Below are 24,179 nucleotides of genomic sequence, written 5' to 3' on the forward strand. Positions count from 1 at the left end.
AGAATTTAAGACTCGACCAGAAAATCAGACGGTTAAAGTGTCTGGTGTATACAACAAAGTGTGTCCTGTAACTGTAGGCTACTAAAAGGACAGTATGTAAGAGGATGACTGACAAAGTGTGTAGCATATGTGTGTTACGTCCATACACAGAACCCTCAGGTTTCTGGATTAATGGATGCTTATGCTACTGGAGAGCAAACTCTGCTCCTGATGCTAGTCCAGTCAGAGAAAATAATAAATTAATTCAAATGAATTGACCAATACAATTTTTCTGGTGAAGTCTCCAAAGAAAGTACAACAATAAAAAAAAAAAGCCATAATGTTCACCTAAACACTGGTGTCTTTTTATAAAATATACCATCAAATTTGCAGATCTTACTTACTATTAACAAGTTCTTCTTTAAATGTGATGCATCTGTCTCTGAAATGGTCACAACACCCAAATCAAAGAATAACTAACACTTTTTCCCATTAACCCCTAGCAGCGTCCAGTCATGCAGATACTTTTTTTACTATAGATTTTTAACAGTAAAAGAAATTAAATATGACATTTGAAAAAGCAACATGCCTCTAATAACTCTAAGTCATATAACTGTTGCTTGTAACTGCTTACCATACTAAACAAGGCAATGTATCAGAATAGTTTTGTTCTATTCTTGTACTTAAATGGAAATCATACATGTGGTCGACATTATGATGCCCTCCTCCTGACTCCCCAGTTGTACTTCTCTGCTTAAATTATGTAACTTTTAAATGTACAAAAGTAAATTAGAGTTAGATGAATGTACCACACACACACACACACACACACACACACACACACACACAAACTTCTGTTAATGATGGTGTTCCTCTTTCATTGTTTTAGTGTTACGGAAATGCTCTATATTTGTATACTAGTCTTTGCAGCCACTGAAAGCGCTTTCGCATTCACCATTCACACACACATTCATACACGGACCCTAAAGCTTGATTTATACTCCTGCGTAGGGTCAGCCAGGCATTTATACTTGCGCGTCAGTGTGTCCGTCAATCTGTAATTAAACCCCCAAACGCTAGTTGGCGGTAGCGCTACAGTGTCCACTTTTTTGACTTTTGCCGGCTGGTCCGGCTAACTTCCAGTTTTGCCCTCCGTTAAGGTGAATGGGGGTAAAATTGTAAACGTGCGGCTGGTGCGGGCTTTTCAAATGTTATCGATTACATTTGAGAAGGTGCACGTCAGGGTACGCCGTAGGTGACGGCATAGGGTAGGGGGCTACGCAGAGGCTACGCCGTCGATTCGACCAAGAAGTATAAGGGGGCTTTCACACCTGAAAGTCCGCACCAAGGTCCGAACCAAAGTTCATGTTTTGATACATTCGGTTAGTTTTGGTTTGGTTTCACACTGCAATTCTGCGACCGCACTTCAGGACTTTACATGACACACTTGTGTCCTGTCGTCATCATCTATGTGGGCGTCTCCCTATACTTGACATTGATTGGTTCATTAAATCGTTGAGCGGGTACCTTTGACAAGAATGAATGAAGAAAAAATGAACATATGCATATTTGCCACCACTATATTGTTATTATTATGCCATTACTACCTGCAGCACCAACTATATTGAAGGCTAGTCGCAATTAAATATTCTCGTTGTGCGAACATTATAACGTCGCCGACAGGACAGGAGGAGAAGACGGCAAGCAATCCTTCTGCTCCTACATTTGAAGAGAGACCAAAGGGATGGGTGGCAGTGAGCTTCTATAATGGCCCTCTGTTTGAAAAGATGATCTGTCACGAGATTTATAATTGTGTCCTCATTTCTCCGTGCATTTGTTTGTTTCCGGTTTATACGGCAAACGCCGAACTTCCTGTAAAAGGTCTGAAAGTCCGAACCATCCAAAAAATGCTTTCACACCAGAAATGAACCCAACCATGGTTCGGTTTGATCCGGACCGAGACTACCTCTTTTCATCGGACCAAATTTCATCTGTTTGATCCGGACTGTGGTCCAGGGGAGGTTTCGCACCTGTATTTTTGGTTCGGACCAAACTGAAAAGTCCGAAAGTCCGGACCAAACGAGGTAGGTGTGAAAGCCCCCTTAATTGCACTTAAGGGCTCAGTGTGGAACAGCCACCACAGGCAATTCGGGGTTCAGTATCATGCCCAAGGACACTTCAACATGCAGCCTGGAAGAGCCAGAGATTGAACCGCCAATCTTCTGATTAACAGCCAACCCGCTATACCTTCTGAGCCACAGCCGCCCCTAATGACATAAAATCTTTGTAGATTGTATCCATTCACTGCTGGCCAAAATCCACATGCTAGTGGATAGAAGCTGACTATTACACCTGATTCACAGTATGAAAGCATTAGGAGTAAACCTTTGTTCCCCAGGTTTTGTCTCAGGCTGCATATAGTCTGTCCTACCTTCTGATTAATAGAGGTTGTCACTGCAGGCTGAGTGTAAGACCTGCAGGAACTACTTTGACCTTGTAAAAATTACTGCCAACTCCTATAAACATTTTTCGGAGAAAAAAAAAATAAAAAATTATATGTATCATTTTTTGTCAGTATTCTCCTAAAAATTGAAAAATCAAAGATAAGCCATTACATCTTCGTATTAGCAAAAACAATCCCCCCACATATCTGAAACAAAACATCTAACCTTGGCCGCTACAGCCTATTTTTCTAAAGTGATTGCGTGCCGGCTGAAAGTAGCATAACATCTGTGTTCCTAAGCAACAAGGTGTAAACAAAAGGTTCTGAGTGAAAAGCACTAAAGACACACTCCATAGCAGTGGGTTCAGTAGTGAGTCACTTCATTGTTTGCCAGCCACCATAAAACAAAATGAACAAGAAGAAAAGTGACCATCCACCAGAGCGTTACAAGCAAGAAGAAAAGATCAGAGGGTCAGCATACCAGAAACGAAAGTGACAAACAACAGTGTAAGACAACAATAACCCTTGGTCCAACAATCACATTATGGAAAGAAGCAATGCAACAGCTGGGTTCCTGAAAAGACTCGGAAATGGCGTCTGCTTTACTCGACTGGTAACTTCAGTCATGGGCTTCTGCTCTACTATGTTAAAGTGCTACAAAGTAAATTAACATTATAGATAGTAGTTAGTAGTAGTTTTATTCTCTTAGTCTAGCATAGCCCAGTTTATTATTTGTCATAATATTAATACTGACCAAGTCAAGACAAAGGCTACTGAATCCACTTGCGTGGTGTTATGGCTGCGTCGTGGTTGCTGAAGCTAATGGCGGCTATTCCAGTCACCACCACGCCGCCCCAGGTATATATCATATTAGGCTTTTATAACCCCCCTTTGCCCCAGTCAGGTAATAGCTGGGCTGGGATGACTCAGGACTGGAGAGTCTTAATGGAGATTCTACTTTGTAAAAATCATTAGGTGAACAAAAGTGGCACATTTCAAATCTACTGATTTTGAAATGTGACGGGTTATTATTTCAACCTTTACAGTGGACATAGTTTTTCTGTGCTGTCACTTATAAGAACAGGAAACCCAGCAACCCCAACACAGTGCATAGTGTGTAGTTTTAGCACATGTCACTGACATGCATATAGAGAAATCTCACTCCCCAAATGACTTTGTAAACAAGATGTGAGGGCAGTGCCAGTAACATAATTCGTATAGGAATAAGTGTCAGGGTGCAGTTATTGCATTATTTAGAGTGCCATAAAGAGCCAGGCTATTGATGTGAGAGCAGAAGCGGCTGAGCAGTTATTTCTGTCATTGTCACCCTCATTAAACTGATTTATGGGACTTGCTGCTCTCCTTTCTGCCCCTCTTACTTCTGTTCTCCATCGCTCTTTCACTTACTTTTTATGCACTCTGTCTGGCTGGATGTCTGTTCTGGAAAAAAAAAAATAGCGAGGAACACACTTGTTGCCATTAACAGCGCCATTAAACTGTGTATTTGGATCACTGATATGTGCAACACCTTTCACAATTCTTGTTATCCCTTTGCTAGTTAGTTACCTCTGCTATTGAACATGTGTACCATATTACACTGCTCAAAAAAAATAAAGGGAACACTTAAACAACACAATGTAACTCCAAGTCAGTCACACTCCTGTGAAATCAAACTGTCCACTTAGGAAGCAACACTGATTGACAATCAATTTCACATGCTGTTGTGCAAATGGAATAGACAACAGGTGGAAATTATAGGCAATTAGCAAGACACCCCAAATAAAGGAGTGGTTCTGCAGGTGGTGACCACTGACTGAATCCAACTGAGCACATCTGGGACATCATGTCTCGTTCCATCCACCAACGCCACGTTGCACCACAGACTGTCCAGGAGTTGGCGGATGCTTTATTCCAGGTCTGGGAGGAGATCCCTCAGGAGACCATCCGCCACCTCATCAGGAGCATGCCCAGGCGTTGTAGGGAGGTCATACAGGCACGTGGAGGCCACACACACTACTGAGCCTCATTTTGACTTGTTTTAAGGACATTACATCAAAGTTGGATCGGCCTGTAGTGTGGTTTTCCACTTTGATTTTGAGAGTGACTCCAAATCCAGAACTCCATGGTTTGATAAATTTGATTTCCATTGATAATTTTTGTGTGATTCTGTTGTCAGCACATTCAACTATGTAAAGAAAGGAGTATTTAATGAGATCATTTCATTCATTCAGATCTAGGATGTGTTATTTTAGTGTTCCCTTTATTTTTTGGAGCAGTGTATTTTAGTTAAGTTAAATATTAAACACAAAGCTGAGTCTAAAAGGAATGTTGTGTTTTGCCTGTGTTTGATCATTAAATCATTAATGTATTACAGGCAATTGAAATTTTGATGATGCAAGGTGAAGAGTCAGGGGATCACCAAAGTCATTAGGGATCAATAATTGCTGAGATATTTCACTCAGGACAGGAGTGGTGGACAGACCGACCAATTGACTGACTGACAGACCCACACTGCCATCCCATGAGCCCCGCCACTCTCATGGATAACAGTGTCAATGCTTGATATTGATAATAAATTGATATTGACCATCTCCTATTAAGTCAACCAGCTCTGAGTAATGCTGCGGTCAGAGTGGGTTTATTTTGATCCCATTTGAATTGTGCCCTGAATTACACACATGTTTGTGTCAGGGTCGAGGGTGCGCAAAGCAGGAGAGAGTCCACGACACTGAGAGCAGAAAATACAGTTCCAGGGTCTTTAATCCAAATACACCAGGCAAAACAGACCTCACGGGTACAGGAAATATCCAACATGCAGCAACTGGTAGTCCATAGGGCTGGGCGGTATGAGGTATACCGATATAATTTCTAAAGACATAAGATTAGACAATACCGTTTATACCAATAGTTTGATGTTAAGTTAATTAATGTTTCCGTAAAGTCCTGCCAGCGTTTGTTCCTCTCTTTCTCTCAGCCCCACCCTCTGCATCTGCACGCCGCTGTCTACTCACAAAGTCTCTAACAAGATGGAGGGAGACACAGTGATGGTCGACACTGTTAAAGACCTGGCTTGTAAAAAGAAAAACACGGTTCATTCAGTGTTTCCCCACATGTAGACTTTACTTCGGTGGTCCGCCCATGTTAGGCGACACATAGTAGCATTTATCAGAGAAACACAGTGATTATGTTACTAACACACTGTGGATATTTTACAAGAGAGGACCGGGTAAAGCGACAGTGAACACCAGTCAGATGTTATTCGTTAGCTAGCTAGGGGAGAGAGAGAGAGCACGGTACCAGCTTGACTCGCCTCGACTCTATTGGCCTTTTTTAGGTTTTCCATAGTGTAAAAGTTGTACTAGTTTTTTTTCGTATCACCTCCATCTTATCCGTCTTTACATTCTGAGTAATGTTGAAACGTTTTAACTTAAATCAAGAGACAGCTGTGTGTGGTTCGCATTGAACATTATGTCGTGGCAGTTGTGTGTGGCGTCGCTATGACGACCAGCTACATTGAGGGGCGCTATCTCTGTTTTCCATTGCAGATGGTACACAGAGGATGGCCAAACCGAGTCAAGGTGAGTTGAGCTTGCACTGGTAATGGCGGGGAACGCTAACGTGTTTGCAGCAGAGGTACGTTAGGTCTGTGAGTATGAAGAGAACTGAAGGAGGCAAATTTAAGTGAGTGATACTTAAGATGAAGAATAAAGTACAATTAAAACAGTGAAAAAAAAAAGAAATAAGCTACGTTACTAAAAATAGTAAAAACACAAACCCCAGCCACTTAGCTAAAAATACCGATATTTAATACCGGAATTCTGCCTAACAGTACTGGGATATGACTTTTTGGCCATATAGCCCAGCCCTATTACACACACACACACACACACACACACACATACACACACACACACACACACACACACGACAATGACCAGACGGGGACTAAACAGAAACACCAAACATATATACACACAGAGGGACTAACTAGCAGGGTGGGAGCAACGCAGGTGACAGGGATCAGGACTAATGAGGCACAGGCAGGCAGAGAGACAACAGGGGAAAACGGAGGGAGACAGTGAGGCAGATGGATTACTGGGGGAACAGACAGAAAACCTGTTACAAAATATCAACCGAGACAAAAACAGACAAAACCTAAACAGAACTAGTCCACAGATGAGCGAGTAGAAATCATAACGGGGCAAGGCAGGACTAAAACTAGGATTAGACAGAACACCAGACAATTACAGAATAAGACAGGAACTAAGGCAAGCACAAATCAAAACCAAAAGACAGGTAACAGTAAATAAACTAACGCTGGGAAGAACACAAGACAGGACTGAACACCAAAACAGAGACCTTACTGACAGATACAGAACTGACAAATAAATAAACTCACAGAGAAACTCAGGACATCTCAGGATTGTAACTGTTTGTCAGTTTGTTGTAAAACTGTCAAAGTATAGGACTGTGAAAATACGTCATTAGATGGAGTCTAAAACCCAAACGTTGCATATTTGACGTTGCATAACTTTTTCTCCAAGTGACAAAAAGCTAACTTCACTGAACGCCTGTCTAAACGGAACACTATCATGCCAGTGTGTTGTGTACCACAATGTAAACATACAAGCAAGGGGCCTTGCTTCTTTCGCTTTATGGCTGATGAAAGGACAAGGAGTAGAGACTTGTAATGATTTTAACCATCAGCTGGTGAGATAAATATTATGTGTGGTCTTCCATTTGTCATAATTTCACTTCTTTTCTTACTTCTAATAAACCAGATGACGACAACTATTACAACTACTACTACTACTACTACTACTACTACTACTACCACCACCTTCTGCTTCGTACATATTCAACGTAGTGACAAAACAAGCTCTGCGGAGCAGTTTGTTTGGGATACTGTAGAAACATCCTCCTAAATATTACTCACAGAACCTTGCAGCCTAAAATATCATATTTCTTTGGCCACTTGGGGGTAGCAGAAAAAAGTTGTGATCACAACACTGATACGTCATGACAAGCTGAACCTGTTGTTGCTTATTTTCACATCCAGCAGATCCAGTGCAACATTGTGATTTATTTGAAGTCATGTTTCTGGCCACCTTCGCTATGATCACCGCCTAATTGCTAACTTTTTATGCGATTTGGAGCTAAGCAGGTTGTGTACAGTGGGTTTTAAGTGTTTTTGCACTGGCCGGACAACAATGAGGTATAAAGATTTCGTAAAACTGGAGGGGATGTGAAGTTCAGAGACCCCTTTCACACTGTTTTTACATCGTTATTTCATACATTGTTATTATTATTAATATATCCATTGGCCATTTCTCCTGTCATTGTAGGATTCTGGCTGTGACACCCACTTAGCCAACTGTAATATGCTGTCAATCAAAGACTGCAGTTTCTAACTAGAGGCTGCATCTACTAAATAACATGATTGACCCATGATTGACTTCCGCAAAGCAATGAACATTTTTACAGGTTTCATACACTTTAACTGTTCCATTTATGTGAGGCTGTAATATGCCCTTTTGGCTACACAGTTGGAGTCCTCAGAGTTAAACTAAATTCAAAAAGCCAATAAAAGGAAAGATCACTGCTTACTTAATGAACTGTACATTGAAAGTAGCGATATGCAAGTCTCCTCAAATGAGCATTTTACCATCAGATCATTTACTGCTCACAAGTTTACTGTTTTGATTCACTCTCAGGCTTCTCATCGGCCTCGTTTCTTGGCTCCAACAGGAAGCAGTTTTCAGTGAAAAAGCACCAGACAGCTGACAGACAAAGTTAGTCACTCGCTAGTGAACACAGATAAGCATTTATGGATGGAAATTGATAATCTTGGAGATTAGAGTGGTACGCAAAGAACAACCTATGGCTCAACATCAGCAAAACTAAAGGAGCTGATCCTTGATTTAAGGAAAAAAGGAGATAAAGACACACTCCTGTCAACATCAGTGGAGCTGAGGTGGAACCGTTTCAGGTTCCTGTGAATAAGCATCACAGAGAACCTGACATGGTCATCTCACATCTCCACACTGGTGAAGAAAGAAACGCCTGTATTTCTTGAGGAAGGTTAAGAAGTCCAAATTTCCGTGCAAAGTTCTTGTCAGCTTTTACAGAGGAGCAATAACATCACTAACTGTTTCAGACCACTGCAGACAGTTTTGGAGATGTTCTGAGCCAGTTCTCAGGCCATCACAATTTGGCCTTTCTCAAAGTCGCTCAAATCCTTACTGTTGCCCATTTCTCCTGCTTTTGAGGACTTATTGTACACTTTGTGTCTAATATGTTTCACACACGGCGGTGTTATTATCTTCACCTGTGTTACGACCCAGCTCGTTAAGGTAAGGCAGTAACAAGTGATTTGGGATTGAAATGAAGGTGGTAAAGGACAACTGAATTCCGGTTAAAGTCAAAGGTTTAATTAAATAAGTAACACAACAAAAAGAGGCTATATAGGTACGGACAACAAAAAGGTGAAACAAAAGAGGGTGTACTCTGCTAAAAAAAACACTAAAGAACAAAAGGAGGTCAGCGCCTATATGCTTTACAATAATGTAAAGTAAACAAACAAGCAATGCTCAAGCAGAAGAGCGCCCAACGCTGCACTATCACACTATGTGATTTACAATGGACTGAAGCCACTTAGACAGGCAACAGACAGAAACAGGATATACAAACACTCTAGATATTCACTAACTAACAGGGTACGCAACCGACAGCAAGGCGAACTGATCACTGTGGCCACACAAACTATTTGTATTCCAGCTGGTGTTGATTGGAGAGTCCTGATTGGCAGGTTCGGTCGAGTCACAGCCACACCAATCACCGACGCCAGCGAACAGCAAGCAGGAAGTAGGCGGTCCCAGCTCCAGAGGAACCAATCCTCGACAGGGACTCACACAGCTGGGATTTGCATGACTGTCAGAAGCACTCAGGAACACAACAATTACTTTAAGGCAGCCAGCGGCAGCCGTAACACCTGTCATTGGTCATAATGTTATGGCTGATCAGTTTAAATGCCAATAGCTTGTGTCCATGTCCAATCTGCCACTGAGAAATTGAACTTGATGGCAATTGTCATCACGAGTCAAGACAAGATCTGGATGACCAATGACAGTCTTTGCTGGTAAATCTGCTCATTAAAAAGTGGACTCATATTACTATGTTATAACATTATAATATATGGTTTTATCACATATGGTGCATCAGTATTGTCTCATTAAAAATCATTTTACCTAATGTATAATTTCAAAGACACTGTAATCACATCATTTCATAACTCATCCACAAGGTTGAACAACCTCATGGATGACTCCAACCTGACCTATCACCTGCCTTTGACACAGTCAATCACATTGTGGCGGTTCTGGTTTTAATATACACAACAACTTTTAATTACACAACTCAGCGTCAGTCAGTCAACTCGCCTGTCAGTCAAGGCAGCTCCGGACCAGAAACGGGTCCACGTTACGTTTCCTCTGTGTGATCTCCGCATCTTTGCACGGCTTACACCAACGCCTACCCCGACTTTACGCCTGATTTAAATAGGGAAGATTTGTGGAAACATACTTCCGACAAGACCATCGCCAGCCGGTAAGACGCCGTTTTTCTTTAGGCCAACATCATTTACCTGCGACCTGGCCGCCGCCGTTGCGTTCACGGTCATTTTCCCTCAACAGACAAATGACAGGAGGTCAGACTGTCACAACATGATACTGGTATCCACACTCTCAGCAATGGGCATATGGGGCAAAGCACTCCTGTGGTTCAAACCCTACCTCTCGCGGCATTCCTACAATGTTTTGTGGCAATGACAATTATCTTCCTCCCACTGCCTCTCCATAGTGGTGCCCCAAGGCTCGGTGCAAGGGCCCCTTCTCTCCTCAATTTACACCACCTCACTGGGGCCAATCATTCGCTTGCATGGCTTCTCTTACCACTGCTATGCAGACGACATGCAACTCTACCTATCCTTCCCGCCAGACGCCCCCACCGTCTCGGCGCGGATCATGGACTGTCTCTCGGACATATCCACATGGATGAAGGCTTGCCCCCTTCAGCTAAACCTCTCTAAGACTGAACTCTTGGTCATTCCAGCCAAGCAATCTTTCTTTGGAACAAGCTATCACACACCATCAGAGCAGGGGTGTCCCTATCTAACTCCAAGAAGCTCATGAACTCATCTCTTCAGAGAACACTTTCTCTTTCACCTCTAACCCCTAACCTCTAACATGCACTTCCTGTGCTCTTCTTCTTCTATCCCCTTACAATTCTCTTGTATTGATTGCACTTTTTTGTTAACCCTTACTTCCTTCCCTAGGTATTTACCCCATTAATGCCATATTAGCTCTTACTAGTATTTATTGCTACCCTTCCTCAAATGTAAGTGGCTTTGGATAAAAGCGTCTGCCAAATGAGTATGTAAATGTAATGTTTTAATGCTAGCATGAGCTACACAGGTACTTCACTGGAATGATTTCATATAAGAGCAATCACTGTATCCAAATACACAATTAGGTCATCATTCTTTTTTCATTATTATTTTTCTTATTTCTCTACTAAAATAATTACATACACAGTCATTGAAATCAGTCAATTTATGGTGAACTTGTTTATTCCTCTATTAGTCATTTCCCAGTATTTATTCCCATCCTATTCTTCTCTCATTCACCAATTCTTCCATCATTATATATGGCCAATTATCTTTCTGCCTTTGTTCCTTGAACCAATGGGATGCTGCTCTCTAAAGCTAGTTTGACATTTTGTGGAATACGCTTATTTGCTCTCTTGCTGAGAGTAAAATGGGAACCTACACAACCTCTGCACCACCATATAACCTTCAGGATGTTCAGAGAAATTCAACTGAGAAGTCTTGGGAAATCTTTTACTGACGTTACCTCAATATGGTAAATAGCTCAACACTTCTAATTGATCTTTCCTTTTTAAAATAAGCAAAGAGACATCTGTCTCTGTTTACTGCATGGCTAATGTGACTTCCTGTTTTTTCTCCCCATCTGTCCATTCTGTTTGCTGCTGTGGATGGTGACACCCTCCCTTAAAGAAAATGGGCAAAAATTTGACGCTGTTGAGGCTGTTTTACTGTTATGCTTGCAACTCTAAATGTTATGTACTAGTTATGTATAAATATTTTATAGGAAAGGCGATACAATACTTTATATATTAAAATATTTATCTGTGCCAATATGTGTTTTATAGAAGAGGACAGTCACTTCAACTTAAATAACCTAAATAATTAGAAAATGGTTGAGTTATTTCAGACAGCAAAATGTTTGATGTAGCTGAAGCTAAGTGTTTTCATTTAGATCTTTAGTACAAGAACTTGTTGACTTTGCTAGGCTTATGACTGCTCTGCTGTGAACAAATAAAACCACTATCTACTTTTAAACTCAAAAAGTATAGTACTATAATTGTATTTCTCTACAGTGGGAATAAGGATAGTTAGTCATTCATACACATACGCACACAGAACGGTTAGTAATCCTTCCTCATCTGCTAAAACAAAGATTTTGGTTTATTTCCATAAACATGAAGAGCTACTACTCTGAGATCCGAGTAAATATAGTAGAAGGATATTTCTGCTGGAAATGTATGCATGTGCCAGAAAGTAATCTACAACAGTGATACAACATTATATCTGATGGGGTTTTTTCCTAGTGGACAATAAAATTCAAAAAGTCAGAGGAAATATATAATTGGGTAAGGCCAGGTTAATGTTGTGAGATCAGCCATACAGACATTTACAATGAGTGATGACAGAGAAGGTTAGAAGCAACGAAAGGCTCATATACAAGTGCGCCCACAAAGCATCTGTTTCCATCTAATTGACCTTCAAATGTGTAATTATGCTTGTAAAACACAACAAATGTCAGCAAAACAACTCTAAACTATGTTACAGATGTAGTTGCTGAAGGACAACTGGGTCTCTGCTTCCAAAACGTTTCCAGTGGACATCAAAACCATGACAGAACTGTGTTTAAGGTAAAGTGAAGGGAACACAAAAGTTGATAGGATTAATTCTTTGGGGACAAGGATGTGTTAGTACATGTCATGGCATTTCGTTAAATGTACAATTTGTAACAATTGAGACTACTCTCCACCTAAGTCATACTCATAAGTATCTGCTGCTAACCGCTGATAGCTAGTTAGCTCAGTTAGCTGACCAGCTACCTTAGCGGTCCTGTTAGCTGAGTGCTGAAGGGCAACACGACTGGAGCTGGCTGAGCAAGCAATGGAACCGGCCTCCCAATGATCCAAGACCGAATATACCCTTTAAGACCGATGGAAGCCAATCTGAAAACAGGTAATACTATAATTCCAGACCTATGGTCTAAATTGGGTATTTGAGGCTGTTATGTTAATTGTCCTATGTGTGAAGGCCTTGCATATATTGTCAACGTGTTTTTTTTTGTTTGTTCCCCCCAAAGAGCATCATTTATCAATGTATATTATCGGTGTAAAAATTTGTGTTTAGAGTGGGTGAAAGTGAAATTAAGTTAAAGTTAATTAAACTTGACCACTTCACTTTTCTGATAATTATATTGTAGCTTTCTTTTAACCTTTAGGTTATGAACTTACAGTATATATGGCAGCTTGCCATGAAGACATAGTCAAACCAGCTTTCTAAGGCAAATGCAAGCTACAATGTGTTTTTTAAATGTATTTTCAATAAACTATTAATTAAACATGTTGGATTTATGTACTGATTTCAATACTCAATTCATTCTTCATGCTCTTGAAAACAAAAAGAACTTCAAATTTGCAGTAATTTGGACAGAACAATGGCCAGTTTCTTTTTTTAGCACTGAGACTGTCTTGCTGTGGTAACTGATAGTGTCTAGCCACTTGAGCACTGACCGCCAACTGCTGAGCCTCAACATGGGCCAGTCGCCATGGGAGCATTGATTCAGCCTGCTGTTTTATGAATAGAACGCTTTGTTCCAAAGGATTTCCATTTTCCTTCCCCGAGAGGAAAATAGGTGACGATCAATACTTTATGCAAGCAGAGACATCTTGTATTGATCATCAGGAGAGCTTTTTTCAGCCATGAGTGAAATAAGTTGTAAAACCTGTAGGGATGTCAATGAAGACAAAAACCACCAAATTTAAAATAAAATAAACGTTCTTAGGATTCTCCTTTTAAGAAATTAATTGTATCACTTTTTAAGAGGAATTCAAGTTGTCTGCTTGCCAACTTTACACCAGAGGTTTCCCCATCTCTCACTTATCTTCTTTACTGCTTCCAATTAGAAATGGGAAATCCAACCAGTTACCAGAGAATTGGACATATGACTGTGTCTGACAGGCAGAAAGCATCCAAATTTAGTAGTGACCTCCATCAACTTGAAGTAAATGGAAATGTAACGCAATAAATAATAATTCCATCAATAGATTGGGGGAAACATGGATATAATGTATAACATGATCCTCATATAGGACAACTTTCTGAGGTAGTCGACTAACTAAATCTAAATTTGCTCATATTTGTGGCTGAGCGTAGTCTAGGTGGTTCGCGGAAATGCTACCAACCTGTGAACTGTGATAGATTGAAATTACTCAAGCAAACATGACCCCAAAGCACTTCTCTGTTTATCTGTAAGGATCTGTATCTTCTTAATGGGAAAGCAATTCTAAAAAATTGCCACAAAAGCACACGGGAGCTGAAATGATCAAACTGTGGTATTTTTAAAGAATATGTATTTACTTAGCCACTAGTCAGTGTTGTGATTACCAATTGATTTTTACCAGTGTCATTTGGAGTGCTGACTCAAGGTGACATCTTGTTTACTAGCCCGCTTCGTCAAGTTAACTCTCTCACTCCTAATACTCTGCAGAGTACAGGCTCACATAGACATTGCTAAATATTTGAACTTAGTTGGTGTCAGTACAACAGATTTCCTTACTTCCTTAAATGCACCTTTTTGTTTCGATGCTTGGAACTGGAAATTCTCTTGTCTTCAAATATATACCAATATGAAAGAGTGCAGAGTGATATGATTCAGTCTTGATCAGAAAGGTAGCCAGCATGAGATCACCAAACATCCACAAACTATAAAGATTTTATCATAAACAAATTGTTGATGACATGTTTAAAATTACAAACAACAACTGAGACAGTGAGTCTATGAGCAGAATGATATACTTGACACTCCTCACCAAGTTTTACACAATTTTCATAAAGCCAGTGAACATTTGCAGAGAACTCAGCTGGACCTGACTGACATACACCAGTGTAAACCCTGCAACTGCTGAATGACTGAAGCTAAGCAGGTTTGGGCTTGGCCAGTACCTGGATGGGAGACCTCCGGGGAAAACTAAGTTCCTGCTGGATGTTGGTGGGCCAATAGGGGGCAATCTTCCCTCTGGTCCTAATAATAAGAACCCAGTGCAGTGATGGGAACACTGCGCTGTAGGAGATACCGTCCTTCGGATGAGACGTTAAACATTAAAGATCCCATGGCACTTGTCGCAAAGAGTAGGGATTCCATGGTGTCATGGCAAAATTCACAACCTGGTTTTCGCCATCTAATCATCCCCAGTAGTAATTGGCTCAATGTTTCTCTGCCTCAAGCTTATGTGTGGTGAGTGTTCTGGCGATAAATGGCTGCCGTGCTACACATTGGTGGTGGTTGGGGTGAGGCCCCCCCACTTCACTGTGAAGTGCTTTGAGTTTCAATGATAAAGCGCTATATAAATGTAATGCATTATTAGTAGTAGTAGGGTTTATGGCCTCTTGAAGCCACTTTCATAATTTTAAGATTTTGGCAAACAAAACGGCACAGTGTAAATCTGTCTTAAATCACATGAGAGAAAAAGAGTTATTAAAGTTTTATTGGAATAAGGATTTGGAAACAAATTGAAATCATATATCTTAAATCCTGGACATTCAGCTGAATTTGCAAAGATTTGTATTACGATTTATAAACTATCAATAATTTGAACAATCACAATTTTACCTCCATCGTTGTGCTGCAGTCACATGAACATGCCTAGGAAGGCTGTCTACACTGTAGTACCAAAAACAAGGTACTAGGCTGACAAATTGCTCTCAAATTAAAGAACTCAACAACAGCACACCCAAAATTCATACTAGATACATGCTACTCCATATGTATGCAGTATGCATCCAGTACTTTGTACTATACTAAAAGCATACATAGCTACTCTCTCAGTCAAGATACATAGCGCAAGTTCACCTTTCCCTGCTGTGTTTGGCCAGTTGTGTGTTGTGTTTTTTTTATTACTATTTATTTGAACAATTAAAATCCTATAACACCACAGTGGAGCAGAAACAGTAAAAAGTAGCAGTCAATTGGCAGCAAATTATATATATATATATGCTTTTCTATGTTTTATATCATAGTAAACCGAATATTGTTGGGTTTTGGAAAAAAACAAACAAGACATTTGACAATGTCACACTGAGCTCTAGAAAACTGTAATGAGTATTTTTCACTATTTTCTTATGATTTATAAACAATAAGTTGAGTAATCAAAAAATAATAGATTAATTGTTCATGAAAATAATCATGAGCTGCCACCACAGATTATATGATGTTACCTCCTAACTGTGCACACCAACTGACCAAGACCGGAACAGACCCGGCCCAACCAGTCGTCATGCCAAAATCATGTGTTCAGTTCAACGTGGGTGTCCTTCCCATTGATCCAAAGTGTCAGACGGTGTGTGTGTTTATTGTTTGCCCTACTGTACTATATGTAGTGACATTCCAGCTGGATGACACTGCCTGGTTGATATTCCAACTTTAGTAAAAAGGATTTCAGCTCTGTACATTGCCAAACTATATTTTGTCCAATCATAGCACTAATATTATTAAAAACAATATAGAACTGCAAATGTCATGTTGTTTTGTGGATGACGGATCTTACCACAATGGCCAGTCTCATTTTCTTGCTGAAACAGCAATGATGATGATGAGGATGGTGAGGACGATGGCTCCAGCCACCAAGAGGTAGCACTTCCTCTTCCTCAGTTGCCTCTGTGGGAAGAAAAGATTCAGTGGGTCGGAGACGTTAAATCATTAGACACCACACACTGTTTGCTGTGTAAGCCCAGGCAAGTTATCAATAAGTAATAATAAGAAAAGTAAGTAAGAAAATAATGATGGTTCTTTAATTCGTTGCATGATACGTTTTCCATTAAATACATTGTGTATATGTCTCTGTGTCCACTTGCGGATTTATGGATTATTTAACCCATGATGCATCACATCATGAGAGGTAAAATATTCAGCTCCAACCCCCCATTTATGCATACATGAAAGCTAATGCCATAGTTCATTAGCAGCCCTTTAAATGGTAAGTTCCAGTTTAATAACCACACAGCCACAACACCCCAAGTGCCCTATTTTGTTGTTTTTTTTAGCTAATTCAATGCAACCCCACGGTACACATTTACATGCATTCACAATTTGCACACACAATCACAATCCAAACTTATTCATTCTGACGATGTGGGGCTATCAGTTAAGTATCTTGTTTCATGTTACAAAACAAAGAAAAAGAGTGACTTACGCAGGTTTACCCTCCATATTACAAAGCTCTCAATCCTCTCTGAGTATGTAAAAAGCACTCACTCTAGTTAGGTAATTTTCAAAAACACACCAGAAGTGGTTTTTAGTTAAAATGCTTTTTGCAATGTATTTAGCCTACTTTACATGTTGCACTTTGCACATGTTTATTAAATGTACAATGCTTTACATGTTGTACATTGTTTTTTGCTTTTGTATTAATTTAAAGACTTGTAATTAGGTTTGTCAGAATGTCATTAAAGTTATACATTGTATATAAATTTTTTTTACAAGTTCTATATTGTTTGTACACATATACTTTTACTGTATACTGTACATTTTCTTTATTAAATTATATATTGTACATTTAATTGATTTTGTACTTTACAACTTTACAAGCTTTTGTAATTAATGCCAATATAAAGTGTCTACGGTAAAAGATATTTAATTTAACAGGTTGTACATTGTATGTGCATATTCTGACACATTAATTTTACAAGATGTACATTCTACATGTACTTTTGTTTAACTTTATAAGTTGTACGTTGCACACATTTATTGCTTTTGCATTTATTTTGTAATTAGTTTCCCCCGAGGAATAGGGGTTTTTTCAGAATCAAAAATTAATTTATAAGGTTATATAAGGTTTATTGTATCTGTTTTATACATTATACATGCACTTAATTCTTTGCTTTGCAAGTCGTTCACACGTTCACACTGACTTTACAGTGTGAAATGTATATGTTGTTTATTAGAACCAATATACAGTGTGATGTACCAGTTTCCAAAAGGGAGACATTATGTGAGAATTAGATAGAACAACTTTACAAGTTATTTATTGCTGTGTATATGTATTTTATTTTGTACTTTACAAGGTGTACATTGTAAAAACAACAAAAAAAGCCTATATAATAACAATTTGTAATTAGTGCCATTATTTTTTCTTTAAAGTTTGTTTGAAACTCATGTTACCTTTATACCTTTTCATTGTAATGAAGGTTTAATTAGCTGTTTTACTAATGAAATGTGTGAGCAAGATGGCAGTCAAGAGATACACAGTCAGGTGGTACAGAGAAATTAAGCAAAACTGCTTGATCATAGAAAACTTAGAAACATGTAAAACTACACAATTGCATATAGTCACTTGTATTCAGTCAGTGATTTTGAGTGCTTATAGCTCTTAAATGGTTTAACACTATTTTCTGTTTCATGTCTAATACTGCTTGTGGTATAATTTAGATTTCAAATGCTTCAAACATTTCCTCCACACAGCACATGAGCTTTAATCGTCCATGTCAATTACTTTCCATGTCCGAAAATAATGAAAAAAGTGTTCACTGTGTTAGGCAAAAATATGAAAGTAAAGTGAGTGAAGAGTATGGGTTAGGGAATATTTATATTTCCTTGTCTCCTCAGGCAGTGACGACGTGTTGGAGCACAGAATCTGTGTTGTTTTGAAATGCCTTTTCTGTTTTTTTTCCAGCCTGTTTTCTGCTACAAAGGCAGCGAGAGCAGCGGCGTTAGACCAGAGCCGAGGCTGGAGTCTTTAAATCCTGACGCGCTTCAAAGCACGGAGAGAGCAATTCATCTTCTTATCTGAGACTCAAAACAGGCTTTCTGTGTGGAAGAGAGAGGGAGAGGGGGAGAGGGAAGAGGGAGAAAAAAAAATGCTGTCGAGTAATTTTCCGTTTAAACGTTCCACTCCACAACAATTTGCATAAGCAGCCCTGCGTCTGTGATAAGAAGATTGGTAATTTTCAAAGGCTCTGTGGGGATTGAGAATTAAAAGCCTTTCTCCGCTATCTCCCCTCTTGCAGCTGGCCACCACAGATTCCCCAGCTTCTCTCACGCGTTTCCTCCTAAACTACGCCTTATAAACTTTCTCTACCATCCTCTTCTTCTCTCTGCTCGCTCTGACAGTGTCAGAGTCGCTCCCTCTCTCTATATACTGTATTCCCTCCCTCCCCTCTCTCTTCCATGCACTCTTTCCCCTTCTTTTTCTACTTCTCCTGCTCGCTCATCCTGGCACTGCTGTTATTTGGGGAGAACAAGAAAATAAATAAGGTAGAGGGGGAACAAAAAAGGGCTTAGTATAACAAAGGAAGTGTTGCAGTATTTTTAAACCAGAATTTTCCAGATTGCAGGGCAGGCTGAAAGGCGGGACAGAGACACTCGCAGAGGGAGAGACAGAGGAGGATACAGGAGGGATGCTCTTATCACTAGTGACTTAATCTGCCAGAGAATGTGTCCTTAGTGCTAGCACTTCAGGGCCTATGGGTGGTGCAAGCCCTCAGGGAGAACATGTCTCCCTGACACCTTTTTTTAAATTCACTTTTAATGTCTAATATGAAGAGAGTAGTTCATATTTAAGGTGGAATATAACGAATATGGCTCGTTAAAGATTGACATCCACACTGATATTTTCCAAATTAGGCTTCCAGACACTATAGTCAATGGCTGTGTTCGAAACAGGTAAAAAAAGCTCAGGAGGTCTCAGGACAGCGAGGCATTGAGTGCTGTTCCAAACGGATGGAACGATCTTTTCCTGTCTCGTAAGATGGCTTTAACTGCCCCAGTTAAGGTCAGTTTGAAGGCAGCATCGACTGACTTGATGCTGCCTATTACCCATAAGTGTGTGTGGCAGTGGTAGCTTACGAAAAATGTTTAAAATGGTAGATAAACAATTTGTCTACAAATATACGTTTTTAAAGGTTTTTACTAGTTTTCTCGCTTCGATTTTTGAAAAGTTTGCGAGAACTTAACACTGAACTATCATATTAGCCCGTGCCAGTAGGTAGCAACCAGTGTTGGGCAGTAGCGTCGCTACAAGTAGCGCCGTTACTAGTTTAGCTACATTTCTCAGTAGCTTGGTGGTAGCGTCGCTATTTTCTGAATCAAATAGCTTTTCAGTAACGAAGCTCTTTTATTGACCGAGTATCGCGGTAGCTTCCACACACGTTACGTTTTGCCAAGCATTTCTGAAGGATCAGTTAGAGACGCCACCGCCACACACGGACCTGTATGTGCAGCCGGCAGAAGCGCTTCCTGTGACGGTGACATCATGTACCGATCCTTGGGCTGATGTCTGCGACTTTGCTGCAGGTGAATAAAGACACGCGCGATTGAGTTTACTTTCAATTCTGATAGTTATTGTAACACCTCTTGTGAGAAGGATCATGGTCCAGCCTGGACACCTCTTCCTCTAGTGAGGAGGAAACTTTGATATGTAGTGGCAGAAACTTGTTTCCATGAGATGAGATCTCTCTCTCTCTCTCTCTCTCTCTCTCTCTCTCTCTCTCTCTCGCCTATTGCCATGAATGTTTAGGTTGTTTAGGTTGCAATGTTGCCAGAGCACAAATTCATATTTAAACAATAAAAAATATATAATTAAGTAATAATGTGATAATTAAGTAACTTTATACAAACAACAATGGTTCTCCGTTTGTTGCATGAGGAAATACATTTCACTGCAATGATATGGCAATAAGTAGGAGAGTTTCTGTGTCTGATTTAGCTCTCTTTCGCACACACACACATTTGGAGCAGGTTTTTAGTCTTTCTTCTATTGCTACTGTGGAATGAAGTTAGTTGAATATAAACTAGTCCTATACTGTGTGTGTGTGTGTGTGTGTGTGTGTGTGTGTGTGTGTGTGTGTGTATATCTAACTAAAATATTAAAAAAATTAAAAGTAGCTTAGTTACATCTAAGCTACTTTTGCCACATTGCTGTAGCTTAGCTTGCTACATTTCACTGGGGGGGGGGGGGTAGCTTCTGTGTAGTGAAGCTTCATTTAATGTAGAGTAGCTAGTAGCTTAGCTCACTACATTTTCCAAGTAGCTTGCCCAACACTGACGCTAAGGCTAGTGACTGACAGCCAGAAGAGACGCAAGACAGCGTGCTGATTTCACACGTTGCCATAAGTGCTGCCCTAAAAGGCTGTTCGAAACCAATGTTCATAGAGATGCCTTCACTTGAAAGTGATGCCTTCTGAGGCACCTTTCTATTATGGTAGCGAGGCAGCAAGGCTGCCAGTGTGGAAAATCCTCTTACAAAGCAGCCTATTGCATAGAAGTTTTTTAAATATCACAAAAAGGGTTTAAGCTTGGTTGAGGAGTTTCCTGGTGTATCAATAAAAACACAGTGCGACAAAGTGCAATGGAAGCAGACTTGGTGAATAAGTAATGACAAACATGAGGCATGAGTGACTTGAACGTCACGGCCTGACTTGAACGTCACTCAAGCTTCAACTGAAGAGACTGAAAATTGCAGCAGATGAAATAGTCAGATCTATGTGGAGTGATGAGGATACTGTAACCTTCCTCAAATTACTACATGAAACAAACAAATGTCATTTTTCCATCAGGTTTTCTGTTTTGGCCAGTGCTGGGGCTCTGTTTTTTTTCTGTTTCTCCCGTGTTCCCCCTCCCTTTTTGTCTGTGTGTATGTATGTGTGTCTATTTGTGTTATGGGCGTGACAGCATGGGCACCTGGTGGAGCTACACACCAGTCCTAAATGTCCCAATTAACCCAACCTTAAATACTCCAGGCTTCCTGTGACTTGTCAACAGATTATTTCTTACCCCATGTGGGGAAGTATCTCAGGCCATCACTTGTTGCCCTTGTCTCTGGTTCATCCTGTGTTGTGTGATTACTAGCTTCCTCAGCAACACTTTTTGTTTCTCTTTTCCCTACCTCAAGATTCCTGTGTTCACCAGCGAAGCCACAACCTGGATCTGCCACCAAGGCTCTCGGAAATGGATCTTGCTAATGGCAACCTGTCTGCTTCTTGCTCACGCCAAGCTACACGTGCTCTCGTCAACTCTTTCAAGTGAAGTCTGTAAACTTTTATTGTTTCGTGTGCTCTGTGTCTGCTCCTGGGCCCGCCTGAACACTAGCCGTAGCATTCTACATTGTTTTCCATCATTTGAGGTCTAAATTATGTTGTCTTTTTCTGTAATGGTTTAAGGTCACTAGACAGGAGTACTAGTACCTCCAACTATTTATCAACTCCTAATATTAGAGCAGTTGTGTATTAGCAAATATCAAAAGTATTTAGTAATATTAATGCAGTTATTAATATCACAAAAATATTAATACAGATCAGGTAATACAGGACACCACCCTGGAATCAAGGACCAATAACCAAATGTGAAAACCATCTCAAAAATGGGTTTGCCCATCTAGAAATGTCAATTTTCAACACTATTCTACATTAATGAGGTAGACAGTACAGTAAGGAAGCTTATGTAGAGGGTTAAACTACACGCTGTGGGTTCATACATACTTGCTCTAAATCGCTAAAATATATTCTCAGACATCCAGTGCAGAATAAAATACATATAATCAGCTAAAGGTTATATGAAAGGTAGGACAAAAAAGTTCAACATTTATCACAAGACTAACTAAGACTTTCTTTGGCTCCTTTTCCAGGTCCACGTTGCTGAGGGAGCAAACTAAACTGGCATCCCCAGACACATCCCTCCACCTCCTCCTGGGGTATCCTGGGGCCTTTTCAGACAAGCAGATATATAAAATCTGTCCACCATGTTCTGGATCTGCCCCAAGGTCCTCTCACCAGTTGGATGGGAGGTGTCTTGGGACACATCCTGATCAAGTGCCCGATTCTCCTCAACTTGCTCCTTTCAGCAAACATTTGCTGAATCTTGACAAGCTACAGGAGCTCATTCCTGTATCCTTAAGGGGGAGCCCAGAAATCACGTCAAAGAAACAGTATTTGGCTGCTTGTAGCTATGATCTTATCCTTCCAGTCAGTACCCAAAGCTTATGACCATGGGTAAAGGTAGTATTGTAAATTGAGCTCAGCTGCATCAGTCTTATTTCTCATTTGTGAGAAAAACCCTGGGACTCTTAAAATCCTTCAATACGGACATTGGCTCCCTCGTACCCTGTAGGGAACAATTCATCTTTTTCTGACAGAGAATACTGGCCCCAGACTTGGAGCTAACGCTCATCCTGGCTGTTTTACACTTGACTTGCCAACCGAAGTCGATGCACAGTGGAGGTCACAGGCTGACAAAGCCAGCAGAACATCACTGGCAAAAAGCAGAGATGCCAAGCCTGAGGTCATCAAAGTAGACCCTCCTGCCCTTTGCTGCACCTTAAAATTCTCTTCATTAAATTCACAAATAGAAAAGGTTACAAATGGCAACGTTGGCAAAGCCCAACACCCACACAAAATGTCCAAGATAGAAATCCACGTTTGCAACAGACCCAGGACTTACGAATGGAAGCACCCCACAAAAGACCTCCAGAGACACGTTCATTAGCCTTCTCCAAGTCTACAAACACCCATGAGCCCTGCAGTATTTCTGTAAAGGTAAAGAGGAAACCCAAGGCCTTGAAATGCATTTTACAAGAGCACATTGTTTCTGTCCACAGGGACTGTCCCCAACTTCCCTCGGATGAAGTTATGTTAGTCACAGACAACAGATCGACAAAATTCTGTACCCTCAGCAGCTAAGGGTGATCTTCATGCACCGTGCCTCTGTAGAGCTTTTAACTATATAAGTGACCTGTTTCAGGGAGATGGGAAAGGATTCCCCCGAGTCCTCCATCACTTCCTTGTCCAACCTGCTTCATACAAAGCCATTTAGTGCGTTTCCTTCCTCTTTGAACTCTAACCCTTGCCTTTACTCTTCATCATTTTCCTCTCTAACAATCAATATTTTAAACAGCACCAACAATTAAATGTTTTGAATATTGAGGACTTTAATACCCTGAAATGTTTTAAGGTCATGACTAGGGCTGTACATCGATTATTTTTCAAATCGATTAATCTAACAATTAATTTTTTGATTAATCTAACGACTAATTTTGTTTATTCTAAAGAAAGAAAGGTTGCCCATTACTCAATTAACATACCAATTTATCCAAAATAAATATCAAAAACATGTCTAATCTATATTTTATTCAATCATCCTGATGAAGCACTTTAAAATAATGACAATAGTAGCAAATCTTAAAATGAATCAAATTTCCACATCACTGATGTGTGTGATGTGTAATAATAACAATAACAGACATTAATTAGGCTACTTTACTTAAAACTTTAAATGTTTCTGACATGGATTCATTTCAATATTGAGTAATGCAGTATGATAATAAAATGTATTTCTGCATCAGTGAACACCTGAAAGGACTCAGACTGTACAGACAGTCACAGATTGTCTGCAAT

General features: G+C 40.1%; 1 protein-coding gene across 1 annotated transcript in view; it reads right to left on the minus strand.

Moving 5' to 3' along the window:
* tsnare1 (T-SNARE Domain Containing 1) overlaps window positions 1-24,179 on the minus strand; it is a 187,238-nt gene that overhangs the window by 25,496 nt on the left and 137,563 nt on the right. Inside the window, exon 11 of the mRNA XM_046045292.1 lies at window positions 16,343-16,452. Coding sequence (XP_045901248.1) covers window positions 16,357-16,452 — 96 coding nt within the window. The 3' untranslated portion in view covers window positions 16,343-16,356. The remainder of the gene's footprint in view (window positions 1-16,342; window positions 16,453-24,179) is intronic.

This window comes from Micropterus dolomieu, linkage group LG03 (assembly GCF_021292245.1).
Source record: "Micropterus dolomieu isolate WLL.071019.BEF.003 ecotype Adirondacks linkage group LG03, ASM2129224v1, whole genome shotgun sequence".
Classification (NCBI taxonomy): domain Eukaryota; kingdom Metazoa; phylum Chordata; class Actinopteri; order Centrarchiformes; family Centrarchidae; genus Micropterus; species Micropterus dolomieu.